At 42.2% G+C, this 22,972-nt stretch overlaps 1 protein-coding gene across 4 annotated transcripts in view; it reads right to left on the reverse strand.

Annotated features, from left to right (window-relative positions):
* Cdkal1 (CDK5 regulatory subunit associated protein 1-like 1) overlaps positions 1 to 22,972 on the reverse strand; it is a 663,938-nt gene that overhangs the window by 505,763 nt on the left and 135,203 nt on the right. For all 4 annotated transcript variants that reach the window (NR_131896.1, XM_017315589.2, NM_144536.3 and 1 more), the window contains 2 exons: positions 20,213 to 20,309; positions 11,587 to 11,635 (listed from right to left, as the gene is read on the reverse strand). Coding sequence is in view for 2 of the 4 variants with exons in the window: in NM_144536.3 (NP_653119.1) it covers positions 11,587 to 11,635; positions 20,213 to 20,309 (146 nt within the window). In the remaining 2 variants the exon portion in view is untranslated. The remainder of the gene's footprint in view (positions 1 to 11,586; positions 11,636 to 20,212; positions 20,310 to 22,972) is intronic.

The following is a 22,972-nucleotide window of genomic DNA, read 5'->3' on the forward strand; positions in this document are numbered from 1 at the left end:
CCAAGGCTCCCCTCCCCAGACTAATTTATAAGATTGTCTCAAAAGTGAATGTCACCCATACTGCCAGTCAAGAAAAGAAATTAAAAAAAAAAAAATGACGACAAGTTGGCATGTATTTTATCATAAGAATTATGGGAGGGGGGTAAGAATTTTCTGGTAAGAATTAAGGGAGGATGGGAGGGGGGGAGACAATAGAGATTAACAGGAACAGATAGCAAATTAGCCTTGTTAAAGAAATGAAAAGAAGAGACGGAATGAATGATGCTCAGCACATGCAACAAAGCTGAATCCTAACACTCGCACTCAAGAGAAACTGATAAAGAAGGAACAAGATGAAATAAGGCCATGGACTGCAAAACAACAGAGAAAGAAAAGTGGTGTCACACGTGCAATGGAACCCACGAAAGAAGTGAACTTCTTGGGGCCACTCTTTTCCATTTTAAATATAATCCCACTTCATGTCTTCTATATAATGACCAGATATAGCTCAATAGATTAGTAAACTTTAATAAATACTTCTCTAAGCTATTACTTTTTAATTATCACTTAAAACTCAAAACTGTAACAGCTAAATTCAATTATAAGCCCTAAAAGATTTCAGCTGCTATTTATAAACCAACTTCAAAACCCTGATTACATGATGCTTTTACATTAGAACTAATCCATTGAAAAATTTCATGAAACCATTTTATTATTACTTATTAGTGAATTTTGAACCCAAAATTCTAATAATACTAATAGGTAGCTGCTAATGATTCACTTCAAAACACTAAACCTGGGTCAAAGAAAGCCAAGCCATGTATCTGATTTGTGCAAGTTACTATACACGTTGCACTGATACTCCATGTTGTCTGTGGATCAAGAGCAAAAGCTGACTAAACCCCACAGTTCTAAAGGCCTTGAGAGAGGAGGAAGGCCACCCAGGTGTCTGATCAGTGAGTGAGGGGGAATGGTCACTCACAAGCAACACATACAGTAAAAGAATGTCAGAAACATGATGATCTACAAAATATGTGTTTATTAACTACGTTGTGACCCTACACACCAACCTCCTCCCTCTTCTCATTCTCACAGATTAGCTTGGAGAGTCATTACATGTTGTAAAAACATCAACCAGCTGGCTAGTGGAACTCCTTTGTATATTTTTGTCTTTCATTTCGTTTTTTCTTAAGGATTTGTAAAGCAGCCAACAGGCAGAGTTTCCTTTAAAACTTCATTAAACCCAACTATTTTAGATGCCAGGTCACTGTTTCCTGATTTCTTAGCTGCTTGCTGACTGATGACTTTGCACAGATGCAGAACTAGTAGGCACACACTAAAACAGCAGATCTGAATCCTAAGCTCCGGGTCAGCCTCCTGGAAAACTTCCTAGGAAAGCAATCCAAAGTGATGCCGGGGGCAGAGGGCACAGAGGAGTCAAAGTTGTTCTCTACTCCACTCAACATAAATGCTCATATGCAACACTTTTCATGAGAAGGGGCATGTTCAGATAGCCACAACAAAAGTATGACCCTCCCTTCAAATATTTTCATCTTGAGAAATGAAAACTAAAATAAGTTCAGCAGAAATAACAGCTTCTTCACAAGTTGAGGCTAGAAAAGAATATGTAATATTAAAACTGGGAGGGCAACTCACGTTCCGATCCAGCCGTTCCTCAAGCAGGAAGAACTTAATAGTAACTTGAGTGACAGCACTTAACAGAAATACTAAGATGGGCTGCTGAGAGAGAGTGCTTATCACTCTGGCAAAGGATTTGAATCTGGTTCCCAAAACATACATCAGGCAACCTCACACCTACTTATAACGCCAGCTCTAAGTGTATCCAAAGCCTCTGACTTCCTGGGATATCACGCATATACCCAAACACTAACATACACACATACATGTAATTAAAAAATTTTTAATATACTGAAAGAAAAGAAGCCAACTCTGGAAAAGAAAGCCTATAGATGTAGGGTGGTCTCTCAGCTCAGTAGTTTCTAGATGTTATCAAAACATAAAACCACAATACTCCTGGCGACCCAGCAGAGCTTGCTGGTGACACCCTGTGTACTCCAGTCACAAGATTGAGAAAAAGCAAGCTGGTACTGACCTAGAAGCTTTCTCCCTGATAACTAGTTCTTATAATACCAAAAGATGCCAACAGGCTGCTGGGAGAGAAATGGCAGCCACAGGTTTATCCAGGAATGAACCTGCAACCAACAACGATGACTGGCATAGCAAGATATGTCCTCTGGTACAATCGTGGCACAAATGTTATGGGGATAACCAACCACTTTCTGGTTGGGTTTAATGACTACTCCACAGGAGGAAGCTCATGCCTCGTTTATCTGAACAAGAACACATGGCTGGGGTGGGTTACAGGTACTGGGAATGAAACTATCACCATTATTTTGCTACTCCATATAATATCAAATTGCCCTCTGAATAGGTATAATTCTCTATAGATTAGTGTAGCTTTCAAGGCTAGTCAGAGAAGCATCTTAGTGGAGTACATGACAGTTTATACAGAGACTCACAATAGATCGAAGTGCAGAGAGCAAGAATCTGTGGAGTGCTTAGTCATACATGACAAAACAGGAAGGACGACGAGGTAAAATGGCCATAAAGAGCAAGTGCTCAGGGATAAATGAGGCAAAATAGTCTCTTCTGGACATAACAGGGCTGGTGAACTCACAGTACTGAGGCCTTCTCCACAAGACCTGGATAAGAACGGTCTACTCAACACTCCAGCTTGGACAGCGGGGTACATGAACCTCTACCCCTGGCTGAGAAGCTACTGACAGTGAATGGCTGCTAGGGGAAGAGGAATTTTCTTCAGCAATGTGGTCTGGGTAGGTTGACCAGAGGGTATACCAATGTTCATGAGTGTACAGACAGTCAATGCAATGAGTAGCTTAAAAAGAAAATAAGAAGAGTTTAAGGGAAGATAGATAAGTACATGACCAAAACATATTGTGTACTTGTAGGATATTCTCAAAGAAAAAATAAAAACCATACTCCCTAAGACAAATTAAACTAACATTTAAAAAAAAAAAAAAAAAAGATCTTACCTGGTAAGATACTATGATAAAATTAAAGAACACAGTTTAAATCTCTGGAAATCTGAAGATTATTTTATGTCAAAATGCATACTGCACAGAAAAATATACCTGCCCTATACCATTAAGTGTGAAACTGATGTGCAGACACTGAAAGCACTGCTACAATGGAGGTTCTCAGTGATGCTCGGTCACCAGCACACACTACTGCTGGTTCACAGTAACTGAGTTAGACTCTGTCACAGAAGGCTATGACAGAGTATACCTACACAACACATCCTCTCACTCTAACAGAAATGCCTTCTGCAGGAAATTACAATTCACATGGAATCTTATGTCTTTTATGACAAGAGAAGGAAATGTGTGTGGTGTGTCAGTTATCTGTAATCTACCTCAAATGTCCATTCAAAATATCAGCAGCCAAAAGAGTCCTAATGAGCAGGTAGGAGCCCTGACCCTGATCAGAAGCGCCTCAGAGCATGGCCTGCCTTGCTAGGACAGACTTTCCCGGTAGAAGTTTGTTGAAGAGCTGCAAGGTTGTGATATTTCCAACAATGACGTGATAAGTGTATCTGCCCCTGTTCTGCGTGCATTTCCTGCTAGAAAATGACAGGAATGCAATACGTGACTTTGGGACCCGGTGAGACAACTTTTAACTTTTTTAATCTTTTCTTTTTAATTTAATTTTTTTGACTTATTCACTTTTACATCCTGCTAACAGCCCAGCTCCCAGTCACCCCCCCACACACACACACACTCACATACAACCCTTCTCCCATCTCCCCGCTCCAAAATTCAACTTTTAAGAAGGAACCCCACAAAATGGGGAGATGGCTCAGTGGGTAAGAATTTGGTACATGAGAAGGAGGGTCTGAGTCTAGATCCCCAGCACCCACATAAGAAGCCAGGGGTGGCAGCCCAAGCCTCTAACCTCAGCCCTGAGAGAAGGGCAGAAACAGGAGGACGCCTATGGCTTATTGGCCTTCCCCCAAGTGAAAAACAACAACAATAAGCTCCAGGCTCAGTGGCAGACCTTGTCTCAGGAAATGTGGCAGAGAGTAAGAGAGGTCATCCATTAGTCACCCTCCTGTTATCTAGGACACTGAATATGCATAACACAGCTTCTATTTCATAGCACACTCTGCTAGAACTTCAACTTGTTGCTAATTTTCCTTAAAGTTAATCAAGGAAAAAGCCTATCACTACAACCACATTCCACTGAAGAGATTTATTAGGACTGGGCATGAAGGAACCCTGTGGTGAAAAGGCACACCTTCTAAAATGAATGCACTAAATAGCACTTAGGAAGCAAGAATAGAAAAAGCTCTCAGGCACTGGTTACAATCAAATAGTCAGTCAACTGTCTTCTAAGTGTTTCCTTTTCAGAACTGTACTGATGATGAACTTTAAGGATTGTAGTTTCTACATTAAAACACATGTGGCTCTGCAGTAACACTTTCCTGCCTCCACTGTGCACTTAGAACTGCAAGATCCATCATAGCCTTAGGAAAATGTACAACAATTTTTTTGGCCTAACGACTGACAATAAACCTAGAGAAAGTATACTTTATGCAAAATTTCAAGTCAACTTTAACGCATGCACATACAAAAGAATTTTCCTTATAGAAACTCTTTGCTACCTCCTTGTTTATATTCAGATCTCATCACTAGCTTCAATGAGGAAACCTTTTTGCTCACTTTCTAACTTAAGTACCTTAACATCAAAGCAAGATTAAAACATTCTACTGATTAAAAAAAAAATGAAACAAATCTTTACTAACTTCCAGACACCAAAAGGTAATCCCCTAGATGATAATAATAATAATAATAATAATTTCCTAACAATAAATAAAAAAAGAAACACACATGTACAGAACAAATGTGAAGGAACAAAAGGAGTGATGAGGATTATTTGAAGGGAAGAGGAAAAAGTGAGCAGCAAAGTTGCACTGGAGGGGGTGGGCTAACAGCCAGCAAGCCCTCCCTCCTCAGCAAACTCTGTTCCCTCCAAGCAGCTTCGCAGAGCAGAAGGGACATGGGCTTTGGAACCAGAGAGCAAGGTTCAGACTTGGCACTGCCCAGTGCAGTGGCAGTGCAGCCTCAGTGCAGCAGCAGTGCAGCCTCAGTGCAGCAGCAGTGCAGCAGCAGTGCAGCCTCAGTGCAGCAGCAGTGCAGCCTCAGTGCAGCAGCAGTGCAGCAGCAGTACAGCCTCAGTGCAGCAGCAGTGAAGCTTCAGTGCAGCAGCAGCAGTGCAGCCTCAGTGCAGCAGCAGCAGTGCAGCCTCAGTGCAGCCTCAGTGCAGCCAGCAGCAGTGCAGCCTCAGTGCAGCAGCAGTGAAGCTTCAGTGCAGCAGCAGCAGTGCAGCCTCAGTGCAGCAGCAGTGAAGCTTCAGTGCAGCAGCAGCAGTGCAGCCTCAGTGCAGCAGCAGTGCAGCAGCAGTGCAGCAGCAGTGCAGCCTCAGTGCAGCCTCAGTGCAGCAGCAGTGCAGCCTCAGTGCAGCAGCAGTGCAGCAGCAGTGCAGCAGCAGTGCAGCAAGGTTTCTGCAGAGCGCAAAGGAATTAATGTCTATGGAGAAGATTAGCTGCGAAGAACTAGACAAGGTGCTGATTACAGCTACTACAGTAATGAATGCGAGTGCAGTCCTAGCAAGACCCGCGGTGCTAATGATGTGAGGAAAGTCTCATACGCTACAAGTGAATGTAATCTTCCACTTAGATAAAAAACTGACAATGAAAATCAATTTTGCAAGTGATTTGTTACCTAAGTAATTAAAGTATTATAGATTCGAGGCGATGCCTATGAAGTCGCTCATGTGCAGTAACAGGAAGGGAAGGAGGCACAGATAAAGACCCTCACTCGATCTGGAAACCTACGCATGTGTGCAGGAAGCTCGCAGAACGGCAGCTGCTTTCCACCTCAGGACCCTAAATTACACTCAACCAGACAGTGGCTGCAGTGCCAGGCACCTTAGAGAGGAATACCAAGGCCAACCTCCAACACTAAGCTTAACAAGGTTATGATCAGCCAGCCTAACAGTTTTTGATTTTGTTAACATAACACATAGGGAAAAACTTTCTGTATGTGTGTGTTCATGTACACACAGGTACATATGCATGTACTGCATGTTCGTGTATGCAGGTTCACATAGTGTATGGGGACACATGCATAGGACCCTAGGTATGACACAGAGACCATGAGACAATCACAGTTTGAAGATGTTCAGGCGCCACCCCTTGTTTCTGAGACAGGCTCATTCATAGAGAGGCCTGAACCTTTAACATTGATTCGACGAGGCTGGCTGAGCAGTGAGCCCCGGGCATCCATCTATGCCCGTCCACCTTCCCTGAGCTATTGTGCCAACTGCTTTCCTCTGGGTGCTGGAGATCAAACTTAGGTGCCCAGGCTTGCACCGAAGCATTTTGCTGACTGATTGTTCCTCTACCCTTAGAGAGGCAGGGTATATAAAACGTACACTCCAGCTATGTGTGTGAAGTGGACATGTTTTGTTAATAGAGTCAGAACTTGCTGTGTTTTGCAAACAAGTCCTTTGAGAATAAAAAAAAATGAAGTTTATATATAATACAGATTTGTTACGAAACTGATACTTTACAATCTTTATCATATGTTGCAATATCATATCAAGCAATACCCTGTAGAAATGGGAACATGGATCTCAGAAACTGCCATATCTGAGAATACCATATAGATAGCATAAATAATCAGTAGAGACATTCGAATTGAAACTGGCACACAGTAGCAGATTCCAACATGTCTTTCATTAAGATTATTAATGCCTCATCTCCCACATAACCAGACAGTGTGTTTTACAAGGGGTGAGCATGTAAACTCAGCCTGACAGTAGGTAAGTCAATATTTAAGCAAGGAAGAAAGGCGGGGCAATTCTCCATCGGGTAGTGGGATTTGTTTATTCTGGTCTATGTTTAACTTAGCATACAAAGTAAGAAACTCATTATGGTTGTAGCATCTTTATACATATTTGTTCTTGTTTGTTATCCTCCAAACCCTCCCCAACCCCCTTACTCCCCACAAAGCTAGTCAGTCAGTCTCTCTCTCCCCCTCTCCCTCTCCCCCACATCTTAAAATTAGTTTTCATGGTCCCATATTTGGTTTTATATCTTGTACTGCCCATCAACAAATGTGTAAACACACACAAACACAAACAACTTATGGAGGAAGATGACCCAGTGGGTAAATATACCTGCCACCAATCTGACATTCTGAGTCCAATTCCTAGGACCCAAATGATGGAAGCAGAGAGCTACCTCCCTCTATTTAGCTACGCATCATTGGATGCAAAAGAATTTGGGTCCTACCAACATTGTAAAAATGGCTATCTTGCCAAAAGCAATCTACAGATTCAATGCAATCCCCATTAAAATTCCAACTCAATTCTTCAACGAATTAGAAGGAGCAATTTGCAAATTCATCTGGAATAACAAAAAACCGAGGATAGCAAAAACTCTTCTCAAGGATAAAAGAACCTCTGGTGGAATCACCATGCCTGACCTAAAGCTTTACTACAGAGCAATTGTGATAAAAACTGCATGGTACTGGTATAGAGACAGACAAGTGGACCAATGGAATAGAATTGAAGACCCAGAAATGAACCCACACACCTATGGTCACTTGATCTTCGACAAGGGAGCCAAAACCATCCAGTGGAAGAAAGACAGCATTTTCAACAATTGGTGCTGGCACAACTGGTTGTTATCATGTAGAAGAATGCGAATCGATCCATACTTATCTCCTTGTACTAAGGTCAAATCTAAGTGGATCAAGGAACTTCACATAAAACCAGAGACACTGAAACTTATAGAGGAGAAAGTGGGGAAAAGCCTTGAAGATATGGGCACAGGGGAAAAATTCCTGAACAGAACAGCAATGGCTTGTGCTGTAAGATCGAGAATTGACAAATGGGACCTAATGAAACTCCAAAGTTTCTGCAAGGCAAAAGACACTGTCTATAAGACAAAAAGACCACCAACAGACTGGGAAAGGATCTTTACCTATCCTAAATCAGATAGGGGACTAATATCCAACATATATAAAGAACTCAAGAAGGTGGACCTCAGAAAATCAAATAACCCCCTTAAAAAATGGGGCTCAGAACTGAACAAAGAATTCTCACCTGAGGAATACCGAATGGCAGAGAAGCACCTGAAAAAATGTTCAACATCCTTAATCATCAGGGAAATGCAAATCAAAACAACCCTGAGATTCCACCTCACACCAGTGAGAATGGCTAAGATCAAAAATTCAGGTGACAGCAGATGCTGGCGAGGATGTGGAGAAAGAGGAACACTCCTCCATTGTTGGTGGGATTGCAGGCTTGTACAACCACTCTGGAAATCAGTCTGGCGGTTCCTCAGAAAATTGGACATAGTACTACCGGAGGATCCAGCAATACCTCTCCTGGGCATATATCCAGAAGAAGCCCCAACTGGTAAGAAGGACACATGCTCCACTATGTTCATAGCAGCCTTATTTATAATAGCCAGAAACTGGAAAGAACCCAGATGCCCCTCAACAGAGGAATGGATACAGAAAATGTGGTACATCTACACAATGGAGTACTACTCAGCTATTAAAAAGAATGAATTTATGAAATTCCTAGCCAAATGGATGGACCTGGAGAGCATCATCCTGAGTGAGGTAACACAATCACAAAGGAACTCACACAATATGTACTCACTGATAAGTGGATACTAGCCCAAAACCTAGGATACCCACGATATAAGATACAATTTCCTAAACACATGAAACTCAAGAAAAATGAAGACTGAAGTGTGGACACTATGCCCCTCCTTAGAAGTGGGAACAAAACACCCATGGAAGGAGTTACAGAAACAAAGTTTGGAGCTGAGATGAAAGGATGGACCATGTAGAGACTGCCATATCCAGGGATCCACCCCATAATCAGCATCCAAACGCTGACACCATTGCATATACTAGCAAGATTTTATCGAAAGGACCCAGATGTAGCTGTCTCTTGTGAGACTATGCCGGGGCCTAGCAAACACAGAAGTGGATGCTCACAGTCAGCTAATGGATGGATCACAGGGCTCCCAATGGAGGAGCTAGAGAAAGTACCCAAGGAGCTAAAGGGATCTTCAACCCTATAGGTGGAACAACATTATGAACTAACCAGTACCCCTGAGCTCTTGACTCTAGCTGCATATGTATCAAAAGATGGCCTAGTCGGCCATCACTGGAAAGAGAGGCCCATTGGACACGCAGACTTTGTGTGCCCCGGTACAGGGGAACGCCAGGGCCAAAGGGGGGGAGTGGGTGGGTAGGGGAGTGGGGGTGGGTGGGTAAGGGGGACTTTTGGTATAGCATTGGAAATGTAAATGAGCTAAATACCTAATAAAAAATGGAAAAAAAAAAAGGAAAAAAAAAAAAAAAAAAAAAAAAAAAAAAAGAATTTGGGTCCTAGTGGATGCTAGAGAGTGTGCATCCCACTGGACTCCAGAGACTAAGGATTTGATGAGACACTAGAAAGCAAGGATCCTTTGGGGATGCAGAGAACCCAGGTTTTGATGGACAAGAGATTGAAGGTCATCCTGAGCACCAGAGAAGAAGAGTCCCTTTGGATGCCAACCAGCAGGGATACTAAGTAATCTAACACATAAATGCCAGCTAGGTGGGCACAGATGAATGTGGGAAATAGCTCTGAGAGGCAATCAGAGGTTATAGAGTTCTGTTTGGGACATTAAGATAAAAGCAAGGGAGCTGAAAGGTCTATAGGAAACCCTTCAAATCCTCTCCAGCTGCAGCTGAGAACACTAAGCATCAGAAAAGTAATGTGTCCAAAGGCAATCAACAAATGTATCAATGCTTTGGTGGGGTGCTGGTGGAGGGTTACAGATAGTACACATTATTGCTCTGGCTTGGGCTCTCTAAATGAAGTGTGGGCTGCAGAAACAGAAGGTAAAGAACAAGTCTTTACACATTAAGATGAACACAAAGCCTCGCTCTTAAGACTTCTGTTAACTAAGCAAACAGCCACTGACTCAACCTCTCCAGGGTTCAGTGTCCACACCCGCTACGTGCACCTACCAGACTATGCTTCTGTCTCTAGCCCTCTCATGGCATTGCTAGCACTGAGCTTATCACTTTCCATCCTCCAAGCGGCCAGTGAGAATTCCCATCAACTGCATCTCTACTATTGTTTCTCACAACTAAACGCAGCACAGCCTCCCCAGTGAACCTACACTGGGCCAAACTCATTAGTGAGAAACCATTCCTTATCACCCTGGCCAGGGAGAGAAAGGGCTCATCTCCTACAGAAACCTTATCTCTACACACTGCCACGGAAGCACATATTGAGTACTAATTGTTTTTAAAATCCATCCTATTTTTTTGGAGAAGGTTTAGGGTCACAGATAAACTGTGCACCTGCACCCACATACCTCAGTGGTGGGTTCCTTTTTTTTTCTAGTAAGTTGTTTCTTTAATGAAATTAGAATGCATTATAGTATAAATGATTTGAAAATTTCAATAGAATAGTTAATGTTGAATAAGAATATATTTTGGAAAGATAGAAAGTCTTACAAATTATTTTCCATAGGATGGTGGGTTTCTCAATGATAGATGTGGCACTGGCAGGTTCTTAGGGTTCACAGGTACAGGAGATGTCCCTACCCCAAGTATCTCCTGGGTTATTCTCACTCGCCTCTTCCCTACATATCTAACTATGAACAGCCACAGATTCTGTTGTTGCTTCTATAGTTGCCCTCTGCCAAAATGCCATATAGTTGATATCACATAGCATATAGCTTTTAGGAATTAAGATTATAGCCGGGCAGTGGTGGTGCACGCCTTTAATCCCAGCAGTCAGGAGGCAGAGGCAGGCGGATTTCTGAGTTCAAGGCCAGCCTGGTCTACAAAGTGAGTTCCAGGACAGCCAGGGCTATACAGAGAAACCCTGTCACGAAAAACAAAAACAAAACGAATTAAAATTATTTTAATAACATTAATGATTGCCTTATATTACTCTGCAAAACCTTTTTATGTGTTTTCATGACTTCACTATTCATTTTTTTAGTGTTTTACAAAAAATTTAAAATAAAAATTTTAAGAAACTATGAGCAAATTTCCTGATTCATTTGGAACCAGAAATACATACATACATACATACATACATACATACTTACATACATACATCTATCCATCCTAGTCAATGTGTGAGTCCAAGGACAAAATTTATTATTTTTATCCTACAATGATATCCTTTATTTTAAAAATGCTCAATAAGTGTTAACTGAGGGGCTGGAAAGATGGCTCAGCAGTTAAGAGCACTGACTGCTCTTCCGGAGGTCCAAAGTTCAAATCCCAGCAACCACATAGTGGCTCACAACTATCTGTAATGAGATTGGATGCCCTCTTCTGGTGTGTCTGAAGACAGCTACAGTGGACTCACATACAATAAATAAATAAATCTTTTTAAAAATACAGAAAAGTGTTAACTGATTGATATACCAAAATTTAAGTACAGGAAGTGCATCTTGCATCCCACAATTACCTTTTATTGTTTCCTCCACAACTTCTACCACACGATCTATCTGCTGAACCTGCAAGGGGAGAGACAAGAAGTTAGAACATGCCGGGTGGAGTCAAGGTACAGTTCCAAAGAACACTGATAAAGGGTTTACTTGATTTCCTTAATGTTATATATTAAGTAATATTTAATTTAAATTAAATTTACATTAAGCAATATATATAAACATAGATAGATAATAGACAATAAATAAATAGAAAGTAGAGAGATAACAAGAAATAATCTATGGGACTGTCCTGAGGAATAGTGAAGTCTCACACAGCACAACCATCACCATGAGCTGTGTATCTTCTTGCATCACTGTTACTAGGGCTGGAACCATCACCCCAGAAGAAGGAAAAAGACTGAGAAAAGTCAAACAACTTCTAAGATTCATGAGACTCCTAACCCAAGGTAAATGCTAGGAAACGGGGTTGCTTTGAGTTGTAGCTTTAGTGAGTTTTTCCCCACACTGGAGTGGGATTTTCAGTGAAGAGATACCTTGCTTTGTCAAGTACCCCCGTAATAAAGTAATAAACTCACTACTGTACTAAGGCTAAAATTCAGTTGAATTATATATTTGATCTATTTTCAGAGTCTTAACTGGTGGAATAGACATTTGCTCTATCTCCCAAGAAAAAAACAGGTAATAGCTACCCACATAAACTCAAGCCGAATCATAAACTTATTTTTAATCAAAATATGTCTCTTCCTACAAAGCTTCAAGTTATAAGACATAAGGTGGCAGATTACACGAGAGTATGTGCTAATATTAAAGAGATACATGGAGCATCTTTTGCTTTAGTATTCCGATTTTAAGCCCCTGACAGTGAGTTACTACCTAGTGTGAGTAGCACATTCAGATCCAGGTCATTTCCCACATACAAGTGACCAGGGAAGAGCTCCCGGAGTGCAGCAAGAACACAGAGAAAGGAAGCCAAAGGGAGTGGGGGACCAAAGGAGTCTTCTGAACAAAGGCAGGAAAAGACACTAGGAAAACCCAGGGGCACAGAGGAAGTTAGAATGAAATGGAGGCAGCACACAAATAAAATCATAATCTCAGAAGTTTCAGAAGTTATTTGAAATAGCTCAAGGCTGATCATCTAAAAATTCTCCACGTATCATTGTTTTCTCTCTCTCTCTCTCTCTCTCTCTCTCTCTCACTCTCTCTCTCTCTCTCTCACACACACACACACACACACACACACACACACAAAGAAAGAAAAGAGCAGAGCAGAGCTAAGGAAATCAAAGCACAGTAAAATATAACAGTAAGATGTGACTGACTCAATCCATAAAACCTCCCACCTCAGGGAAGGATCTTACTATGTAGCTCTGGCTGAAGTGAACTTGTAGAGAAGACTAACCTCAAACTCAGAGACCTGCCTGCCTCTGCCTCCAGAGTGCAGGGTGTAAAAGCACACCCTGACATGCCTTGCTTACCTTCTATTTCTGCTGCATAAACAAAGCAACTCATTATGCAAACCAGATACTAAGACTCATTCTGGAGTGTATGCATGTGTTTTCTGTGGCTGTTTTCATTTTACCACAGCAGAGGTTGCTACACACATAGACAAGGGGAAAACCAAGAGGCATGTGTCTGTGCATACATCATTGCTGCTCCTAGGTCTACTGTGCTCATTCTACCAGCTGCCGAGCATCCTGCTCACTGAAGGGACCATATGCATTCATCTGCATGCAACTGACGAAAGAACAACACTATCATACCATAGTGATGTGGTGGTCCTAGACTGGTATGAGAAGAACCTTTTACACAGGATGCATTAAAAATACATAATGATAGCTCTAAAAAATATTTTGTTGCCCTCAGTGTCTCACACACAAAAAATGTAGAGGCGTGCAACCACGAACCATGTGCTGTCTCTGCCTGCTCTCAGGCAGGAATAGCCTGTGTGGACTACAGGAGGTCATGGAACCCAGAAGGAGCACTCTGAACACCTCAGGAAAACATGTAGGTAGGTACAGTAGTAACAAGTCACAAACAAGGAAACAGATAACGTAATGCATTATCAATAATAATTTATATACTTTTGTCTATTTGACAGTTTAAATGCAAACAGAAGAAAGGTTGAAGAAAAATGTTAAAAATAGAACAAACACTTTTAGTTGTGAGCCTAGCCTTTAAAGGTTTATCCGGGAAAATTTGGGGAAGGGGGAGGACCATCTCTGGGACAAGCCAGAGACCTGGGATAGGGGAAGCACCTGAGAGGATATGGGGATAACCCTATCTGAGATTTTTAGGAACAGGGGATATGGAGCCTGAAGTAGCCACCTCCTATAGCCAGACAGGACTTCCAGTAAAAGGAGGAGAACACCAAACCACCCACAAAACCTTAGACCTAAAATTTACCCTGTCTACAAAATGTGTAGGGATAAACATGGAGAAGAGATTGAGGGAAAAGCCAGCCAATGACTGGCCCAATTTGAGACCCATGCCATGAGAGAGAGCTAACCTGTGACACGATTAATGATAGCCTGCTATGGTTGCAGACAAGCATCTAGCATAACTGTCTTGGGAGAGCCTGCATCCAAAAGCTGATGGAAACAGATGCAGAGACTCACACCTAAACAGGAAACAGAGCTCCGAGAGTCTTGTGGATGAGTCAGGAGAAGGATGGAGGGAGCCAAGAGGGGTCAAGAAGACCAAAAGAAGACCTGCAGAGACACCAACCAAAGAGCATGCAGGGGCTGGACTAGACCCCCTCACATTTGTAGTAGATGTGCAGCTTGGTCTTCAGGTGGGCCTCCTAACAACTGCAGCAGTGGCTGTCTCGGACTCGGACTCTGTTGCCTGCCTTTGGATTCCTTTGAATGCCTAGTCTAGCCTCAGTAGAAGAGGATACACTTAGACCTGCTGCAATCTAATGTGCCAAGGGAGGGGGGGCTCCCCTTTTCAGGAAACGGGAGGTAAAATGAAGAAAGTGGGGGGTGAGAGGGTGGGACTGGAAGGAGGAGAGAAGGGAGGCGGGATGTCATCAGGATGTAAAATGAATGAATGAATGAGTGAATGAATATAAAATAGGGCAAATGATTTTTTTGACAAAAAGGTTGACAGCATAAAAAGCAAATATAAACTTTTTTTTAAAGTCCAGGTGCTACTAAGGAACAAGTCAGCATTAAGAAAGTAGGATACTATAGGGATTCGTATGATCAAAGTATGCTATATACATGTAGAAAAATGTCGAAATAAGATCCATCCCTTTGGGGAGAAAAAGGAGGGAGGAGAGAGAGCAAAAGGGAGCTAGGGAGAAGGAGGAGGAGGGAGGTTGGGGAGGGAGAGAAAGATGGAAACAAGCCTAGCATGCAAAGTTTCCTCCACCGAATCAAGGGGTGAGAGAAACCCGGCAAGCAGAGCAGGCACTGCTGCAGAGGGCACGGGAGCTGCACGCTGGAGAGATTTGTGGCACAGGTGAGAAGCAAATAGAAGAAAATAGTGGACTGTGCAATGAGGCTCAGATGAAGCCTGAAAAACACATGAATAAGCGGAACCAATATTTAGAGGGAAGGAGGGAGGCAGGATGGCGAAAAGGAAAAATACAGGAGGTTCTAATTAGTATGGGCTCAGCTGTTCAGTACCTGTGAAGAAAAGCGTGGCCAGTGTCTGCTTATAGAATCAGGGTGCTGAAACAGCACGCAGGTGATTCCCACTGGAGTTCACACAGAAGGAAGGACAAGTTTAGGTTAGTGCAAGTCACAACACACACAGTGACTGGGACTGCCTGAGATTTGGACCTGTGGTAGGAGGCAGAGGTCTTGGCTAGATTGTGTACAGTATAAAGATGAATTACCAAGGTACCAATTGAGATCAGCAGATCACAAAAAAAAAAGAGGAAAATATGAAATAACTGTCAGTGATGGGGCCAGAACAATATTGTCTTCCTATGTGCTTGTAAATAGATAGGTTCAGAGGGGCTCCAACACTCGCTCTGAAGCAGACACTGGCCACGCTTTTCTTCACAGTTCACTCACACAAACAGAATAAGGACGCAGGGAACGTTGCAGCATGGTGACATTTGTTACAATATGCCCATGCAGCTAACCTATGAACCATACATAGTATGGAAAACAGAACCATGAGCCCACGAGACGCTTGGATGAAACAGTGGTTTTCAGATGGTTAGAAGGACCCACCTCCCTTTGGGACACTGGGGCAAGAAGTAAGCATTGTTAGAGTATTACTAACTACTTTTAAATTAATGTTAGTAATTTTAAGCATTTATTAAAGTTCCTGCCCAATGTTTGTTTTTCATTTAAGCTAAGACAATTGAGGCCCAGACACTAATTGGCAAGTTACATCCTGTGCTGGTGCCCTGGCTACCTGAGTCAAGCAGCTGGCTGGATTATCCACTATGCAGAACAACCACATCTGCTCGTCACCAAAGCAACTCCAGCTCCAGAGGGCACAGCCCCAGACATGACTGGTTCAACCAAACTTCTTACCATCAAAAGGCTCAAACCTAGCAACCACTTTCACCTGCCATTTCCCCTGAATGTCCAGATGAAGGCCTGTGACTGGTTACAAACACAAACCTTAACTTCTGTGAATGAGTGTGCCATGACTGTATAAACACTCTTGCTGTATTGCTTCAGGAAATAGAAGCAGCCTGCCTTTGTGCTGGTCAGGAGACTCCTATTTGTGCCGCTCCCATATGAAAATTAGCCCTCATCAAAGGCTGCGCCCACTAAGTCCTTTGCCTACGTTTACCTTCATCACCAGTAGACTGAACAATAACTTGGTGAGAAAGAGGCCAGCAGAAGCAGCAACAAAGCAGCAACAGTGGCAAAGTCAGTGGTGATTACTGCCACCCTGGTGGCAGCAGAAATGGGAAGAGACCTGAAGCATTAAAGAAAATGACTATGGCAGAAACCAGAATAGAGAGAGAGAGAGAGAGAGAGAGAGAGAGAGAGAGAGAGAGAGAGAATGAAAAATTCCAAAAGAGAAATGAGGGTCCCAGCATATGGGGCCTGTTTGAAAGCTGTGACACCAGCAGTGAGTGAGATCTGCTGCTGCTGCTGATGATGATGATGATGATGGTGGTGGTGGTGGTGGTGGTGGTGGTGATGATGGTGGTGGTGGTGGTGGTGGTGATGCTGATGCCTGCAATACAGTCTGACATTTTCTCAATTAATCACAGTTATCATATAACCCAGCAGTTCTAAATCTCTACAACAGAAATGAAACCTATACACACAAAAAGCCTGTGCATGGTGTTCAAAGCAACATTTAAAATGGCCAAAGGCTGAAATACCCACCAACTGATAATGAAACATACACCATAAAAGAGATAGGAGCAATGAGACATGCTACATATGACTACACAGAGTGGGAAGTCAGGGTGGCCCTCACAGTGTACAACCCCATCAGAGGTCCAAGGGGCAGCAAGGTAGTGGCTGTCCAGGGATGGCCAAGGGGGAAACAGCCAGGTGCACTAGGGAGCCCAGGCTTCTTCCACGAGTAAGGCGTGTTCCGACACTGTGTGGTGATGGTCATAGACTCTACCCAAACTACCAACTACAGGACTACACACTGCATGCAGTTGGATGCACTGTGTGAAGTATGAATTGTATCTCAAGAAAGCCATTACATCTAAAAACAACAACAAAAGATGAAATTAGCCGAATGTAGTACTATGAAGATCACTAAAGAAAACAACTGAGGAAAGCATGCAGACTGAGGGACCCTGAGGACCTCACAACTCTATGCAACTGTGGACAGCTGGGAGCTTTGCAGCCATAAAGGACAAAAGACCAGGAAGAAGTGTGTATAAAAACAGAATAAGAAACCATTATTTTTACTTAATTACAAAGAAGCAGAAAAGAAGTTTATTATGTAATTTGGGAAGCTATTGTGTCCATTTGCATTGATAAGGACAGTGGAGAAAATATGAAGGAAAAAAGGCAGAGAGAAAGAGGGACCACAACCACAGGCTGAAGAGGAAGAAGGCCAAATTGAGTGCAGGTGGGAGGAGGGGACAGAGCAAAGACAGACCCAAACCCCCCTTGAAGAGGGCACAATAGACTGAATTTCCACTGGAGAAAAAGGAAAGCCATTCTCAGTTAGCACCATAAATTGCAGCCCTGGATACACAAAAGCTTATTCAACAGCATATCATTCAAATAAAGTACGTAAAACAGTATCTTGTGCCCTTCAGGCAATTGACTATAAATATACAGGGGAAAACCAAAACAAAACATGCAGCATGTTCCCTTACTGGCTCCATATGTTCTCAATCAGGAAGCAAGGACTTGGTGACCAAACAATTCAGAAATAACAGTACTGAGTCACAATGCTGAGAGACTTTCAAAGGGCCCATGCAAATATTTTACTCTGCTCTCAGAAAAGACTTCAGGGTCACAGCTGAACATGAAGGAGGAAACAAGCCAACATGCTGGTACCTAAAGCAAATGAAAGGTGCTGTTCCCACATCTCCAAACTGTTGAGAGTTGAGCTTTCCCCAGGGGCAGAGATACTCACAGTCGTGCCAGGCACTGTGTCAGTTACCAACCACCTGTGGTCACTACACACTCAGCTGAAACACTGAATGTTTAACTTAAGCCATGTGCAACAGGAAGGTTTTAGGAATCGTAAGCCAGCAGATCACTGTGCAGATCAGCTGTTAGAAGCCAATGAATACCTCAAAGACAGCTTCCCAGTTGGGCTAGAAAAGAAGGCCACATGCCCATGTACCCAAGAGACCAGGCAGAAGGACTCACTCCACTGCACACATCGAGGGTATTTTTCCTAAACAGCCTGCGAGACAAGCCAGTGGGTAGAATCATAAAGCCTACATTTAAGTAATTCTTTCGCTTCGGGTTGCATGCTAGTATTGAACACGAGTTACCACTTTTAATTATAAACATTCTGGGGAATCAAACTCAGGACACCAGGCTCGGCAGCAGGCATCTTTATCCACTGAGCTGCCTCACCTACCCTTATATAAAACAGATTTATTTTCAAGATCAAGGCTGAGCTTCCTGAGCAGATCTTCAGTAAGTTGGTGGGAAAGAAAAACTGTACCATGTAGTAAGGAAATACTAACTGAACACAACTACACTCTCAGGGAAACTTCTTAAACATTTTCCACTGTGACTCCTTTTATTGCCTAAAAAAAATTTTATATAAATCTGAGGATAAAGATATACATTATACATTATAAAATAGATATATAAATCAAACATTTACCGATAACAATCATAAGAAATTTACTTTAAAATATTTTATCAGCATATAATTTCACCATTTATTTAAAATTAAAGAAAATTTGCATACCAATGAGCTAGAAGGGTTTGCCTTTAAAAACACAATTCAAAGATGTATACTGATTTGATAGATTAAAGAATGATCATAGGAAAATCACAAATGTCTTTATTTTTCTGTAATTTAACCATTATATTTCTTGGGAAGAAGAAAGTTTTATGTGTACCCGAAACGCTCAGCAGTTCACAACATGTGTAGTCCGAAAGCACTGTGGCTCACAGCAGGCATGTGTAGTCTGGCATCTGTGCTAGGTGGTTCAGGCAGAGGTGTTTACTGGGGCTGTGCAACCTGACAGCATGCTCAGTATAAAGTGCAGATATGTTCCAAACCAAGACTACAGTGAAGTCACATGATACAACACTGGTAAGCACTGCCAGAAACATGGCAGACTGGCTACATGGTGATGTGAATTTATTTTTAGTTGCCAGGCATCCAGAAATATTTCACTTGTCACATGTTTCATGGCCATCCCCATTCCATTCATTTTCTTGACTATGGGGTCACAACCCACAGTTCAAGAAGCTTTGCACTGGGTCGTTTTGGGAGCTAAGGCAGACAGAGAGCCTCTGACCTTCTCAGATCTGACTGCCCAGCAGTTATGTATAAGAACAAAACGACAGAAGGAAAAATGTTTGGCCAAAATAATCAGTGTCCGTTTACCAGGAACACTTATGTATGCACGAGTGGAGAAGGCTGGAGAAACACACAGCGGTTAAAGTGATGAAAAGCTTGTCCTCAGGTGAAAATTTAAACTGGAGTTAGGGGCTTTGTGGAAAAATAAAATCACTTAAGTGTACAACCATATTTCCTCTGTGATAAGGTAGACACAGTGACAGACACAGGGGACAAAGCCACCCAGAGATGGGATCCTGGAGATGTGTGTCGCAGTAAAGAGCTCTATAGCACGGGGGCCCCAGAGCTGAGACCTGAGGGTGGGGAATGCACAGGGAGAGCATTTTAAAACATACATTTATGTACTGGGGAGGATGGACAGGGAAGGTGGGGAATTTGGTATGATCTGGAGAGCGACAACAATGGATGAAGACCAGGACATTACAAGGCGTTATAATCCCCATAGTGTAGCTCTTTAGAGTGCTAGTGTCTTAGTGGGAAAGCCTGCAACATGTGAGAAAGAGAGTGTGTGTGTGTGTGTGTGTGTGTGTGTGTGTGTGTGTGTGTGTGTGTGTGAAGGTGAAAAGTCACACACAGTGGAAAAGGTTTCAGAGGAGATACAGACAGTATGTTTAGAAAAGTCGTAAGGAAACTAGCAGGAGGAAGTAAAATGAGTTAACAACATGGCATTCTTCTATTTATCATCAGGTCGTCCCTTACCCCGATGATGCTCAGTCCTTTGAGGTAGTCCTGACGAGGCTGGGCTTGGGGAACACAGCCAGCGAGGACAACTTTCTTATTCTCTTCTTGAGCTTTTCTGCAATGAAGAAAATCATTGTGAATTCTACTGCTCACTGACACAGCCTAAGAAATTGATGTCAGTATACCTAAGTTCTCCAGTAAAGAAGACCATCTAACATGAACCAGGGTTTTCTGGCAATGGGATAAAAAAAAATATTCATCACTAAACTTATGTACTGTATGCCTGTTTCTCATAACACTAATACATGTGTCTGTTGGGGCCTCTCATTATCACTATATTGCCAAACAAAACAATCACACAAAGTTTCCAACACTGATATGAAACATTTGCAAAAATCTGTTTTCCAGAGGGCAGGCTAAACCTTCAAACAAGTCATGTTAATAAGAATGCACATACAACATCGTATATCCTTTCTTAAACTTTGAACAATATAAAATTAAACTATAATTTAAAACAATTCCACCAGGAGAGAATCGAAGGTAAAATATCTCATATCATTGACATTCTTGAACTCCTGACGACTTCTTCTCCCTAATCAACCTATGGTTATTGGTTTCTTGTGTTGGCTGTCATCGTTCACACAGCGAGCATGACTAGATGATGCATGTATCCACACATATGAATATATGTACATATTTGTACATATGTTTATCCATGAGAAAGACTGGCTAATGATGCCTGGTGTCATCCATGGGTTAATCCATCAGTGACATGAGCTACGTGGAAGTGATGCAGGTCTAGGGCGCAGGAGCAAGTACACCCTTGAGAAGTAGACCTGATCCCTGGACCTCCCCTCAGTGCTTTCAGTTTCTTCCTCTTCCTCTCTCCCTTTCTGCCTGCCCAGATCTGAGCACTTTATTGTTTGTTTGGGGGGGGGGGGTGTTGTTGTTTGTTTTGGGTTTTTTTGTTTGTTTTTTGGGCTCCACCATGATATTCAGCACTGCTGCCCATAGACCACTAACAGAATCATAAGTCAATATAAGTCAACATAACAGTTTTCTTATAAATTAATTCTCTCTGATATTTTTCCACAGCAATAAAAGCTGATGAACACATAAGTTCTAAGTAGAAACACTGGTTCAAATGCTTATGTGGCATTTGGAGCACTACGAGGCATTTTGTTAATGGGCATGTCTGTGCTGAGCATCACTAAGGTCATTCACTACTTTCAGCAACACAGATTTAAAGCTAGTAACAGCAGGGGTGTGTGTGTGTGTGTGTGTGTGTGTGTGTGTGTGTGTGTGTATTTAAACCTCCAGGGTCAACTATATCCTCTGCTCATTTTGAAATTAAATGTGCATGCCTTCAACTCTTTTTCAAGAGCATCAGTCTGAAAGTTCCTTACTGGTTTCCCTGCTGCACTCAGGAGTACCATAATTCATGCACCAAGCTGGGACCCCTGGTACTCCAGCACCCTAGAAAGCTGAGGTGCTGCAGCCAAGACTCTAGACTTGTTTGGAATACATGTCAAGAAATGACTTGTCTCTGTACCCAGCACACATGTGTTGTCATTTTTTGAGAACTTTTCCAGGGCACAGGTTAAGGATTAGAAGCCAACAGTAACGAGAAGAAAGCTCCTGAGGCCAGTAGAGCTAGCTCCTTGCAATTACAAATCACATCCAATCGTCTGGGAAGTGCAAGAAGGGTTGAATAAATAAATTAGTACATATAAATTCACTAACTTTTATTTTTGAGATTTTAAATTATAACATTTCTTCTTTCTGTCTCCTCTGTCTAACCCCTCTCACATACCCCACAACTCCACTCTGCACCCTGATTGGCTGTGCTACTTATAAATTTACTACTTCAAGAGCCTTCATAAATGTTCGATTTCATTAAGAATCCTTTGATAAAATTTTACTTGAAGTCCTAAAAATACTTACTAAAATAATTTTGTTAAAACCCCAAGCTTGTACTTGGGTGACTCATAGTCTATCCAGGGACTCATCACCTGTCTCTGCCATGTGATTACACTTTATTGATAAGCACTTCACTTCAAACAAGTATGTTTTTATAGCAAATGCAAAAACTCCTCATCAAATGAAAATATTTTTCCATTTTCATTATCAAACTCAAATAACAGTTAACATCTTGCTTTCTGAAAACCTTCACTATACCATGTAGAAGCACAGCCAAGTATCCAAAAGATCACCAATAATTATGCTCAGAAAAAATGACTGGGGCCATAGAGATGGCTTAGCAGTTAGGAGCACATGACACTCTTGCTGAGGACCCTAGTTCAGTTTCCAGCACCCACATGAAAACTCAGAATTATCTTGTTCCAGGAGATCCAATGCCGCCTTCTGACAGCCCTGGGCACCAGGTCTGTACATGGTACACATACATTCATGAAGGCAAAACACTCAGACACTTAAAATAATAAAATAAATCTAAAAGAAGTTTTTCTTAAAGAAAATGCCTATTTCCCGTGAAATGAGATGATTTTAAGGGAGCACGGAAATGAGGAAGGCTCGTGCCTGCAATTCAACAGACAAGTTAATAAAAGATGGCATGACAAGACTACACGCAACTTGGCAGCTACCGTGCAACCTCGGTGGCACAGAAAAGAGCAGAAGGCTTGAAGAGATCAGGCTGCAAGCAAGAGCGGCTTCATGAGGAAATTTTTATCAGCATATGTAAGAAGAAAGGGGCAGAAAAAAGAGCCCAGAAAGTTGCAGGCAGTCGCTATAGCAGGAGCAAAGAGGAGAGCAGACCAG

Source organism: Mus musculus, chromosome 13 (assembly GCF_000001635.26).
Source record: "Mus musculus strain C57BL/6J chromosome 13, GRCm38.p6 C57BL/6J".
Lineage (NCBI taxonomy): Eukaryota > Metazoa > Chordata > Mammalia > Rodentia > Muridae > Mus > Mus musculus.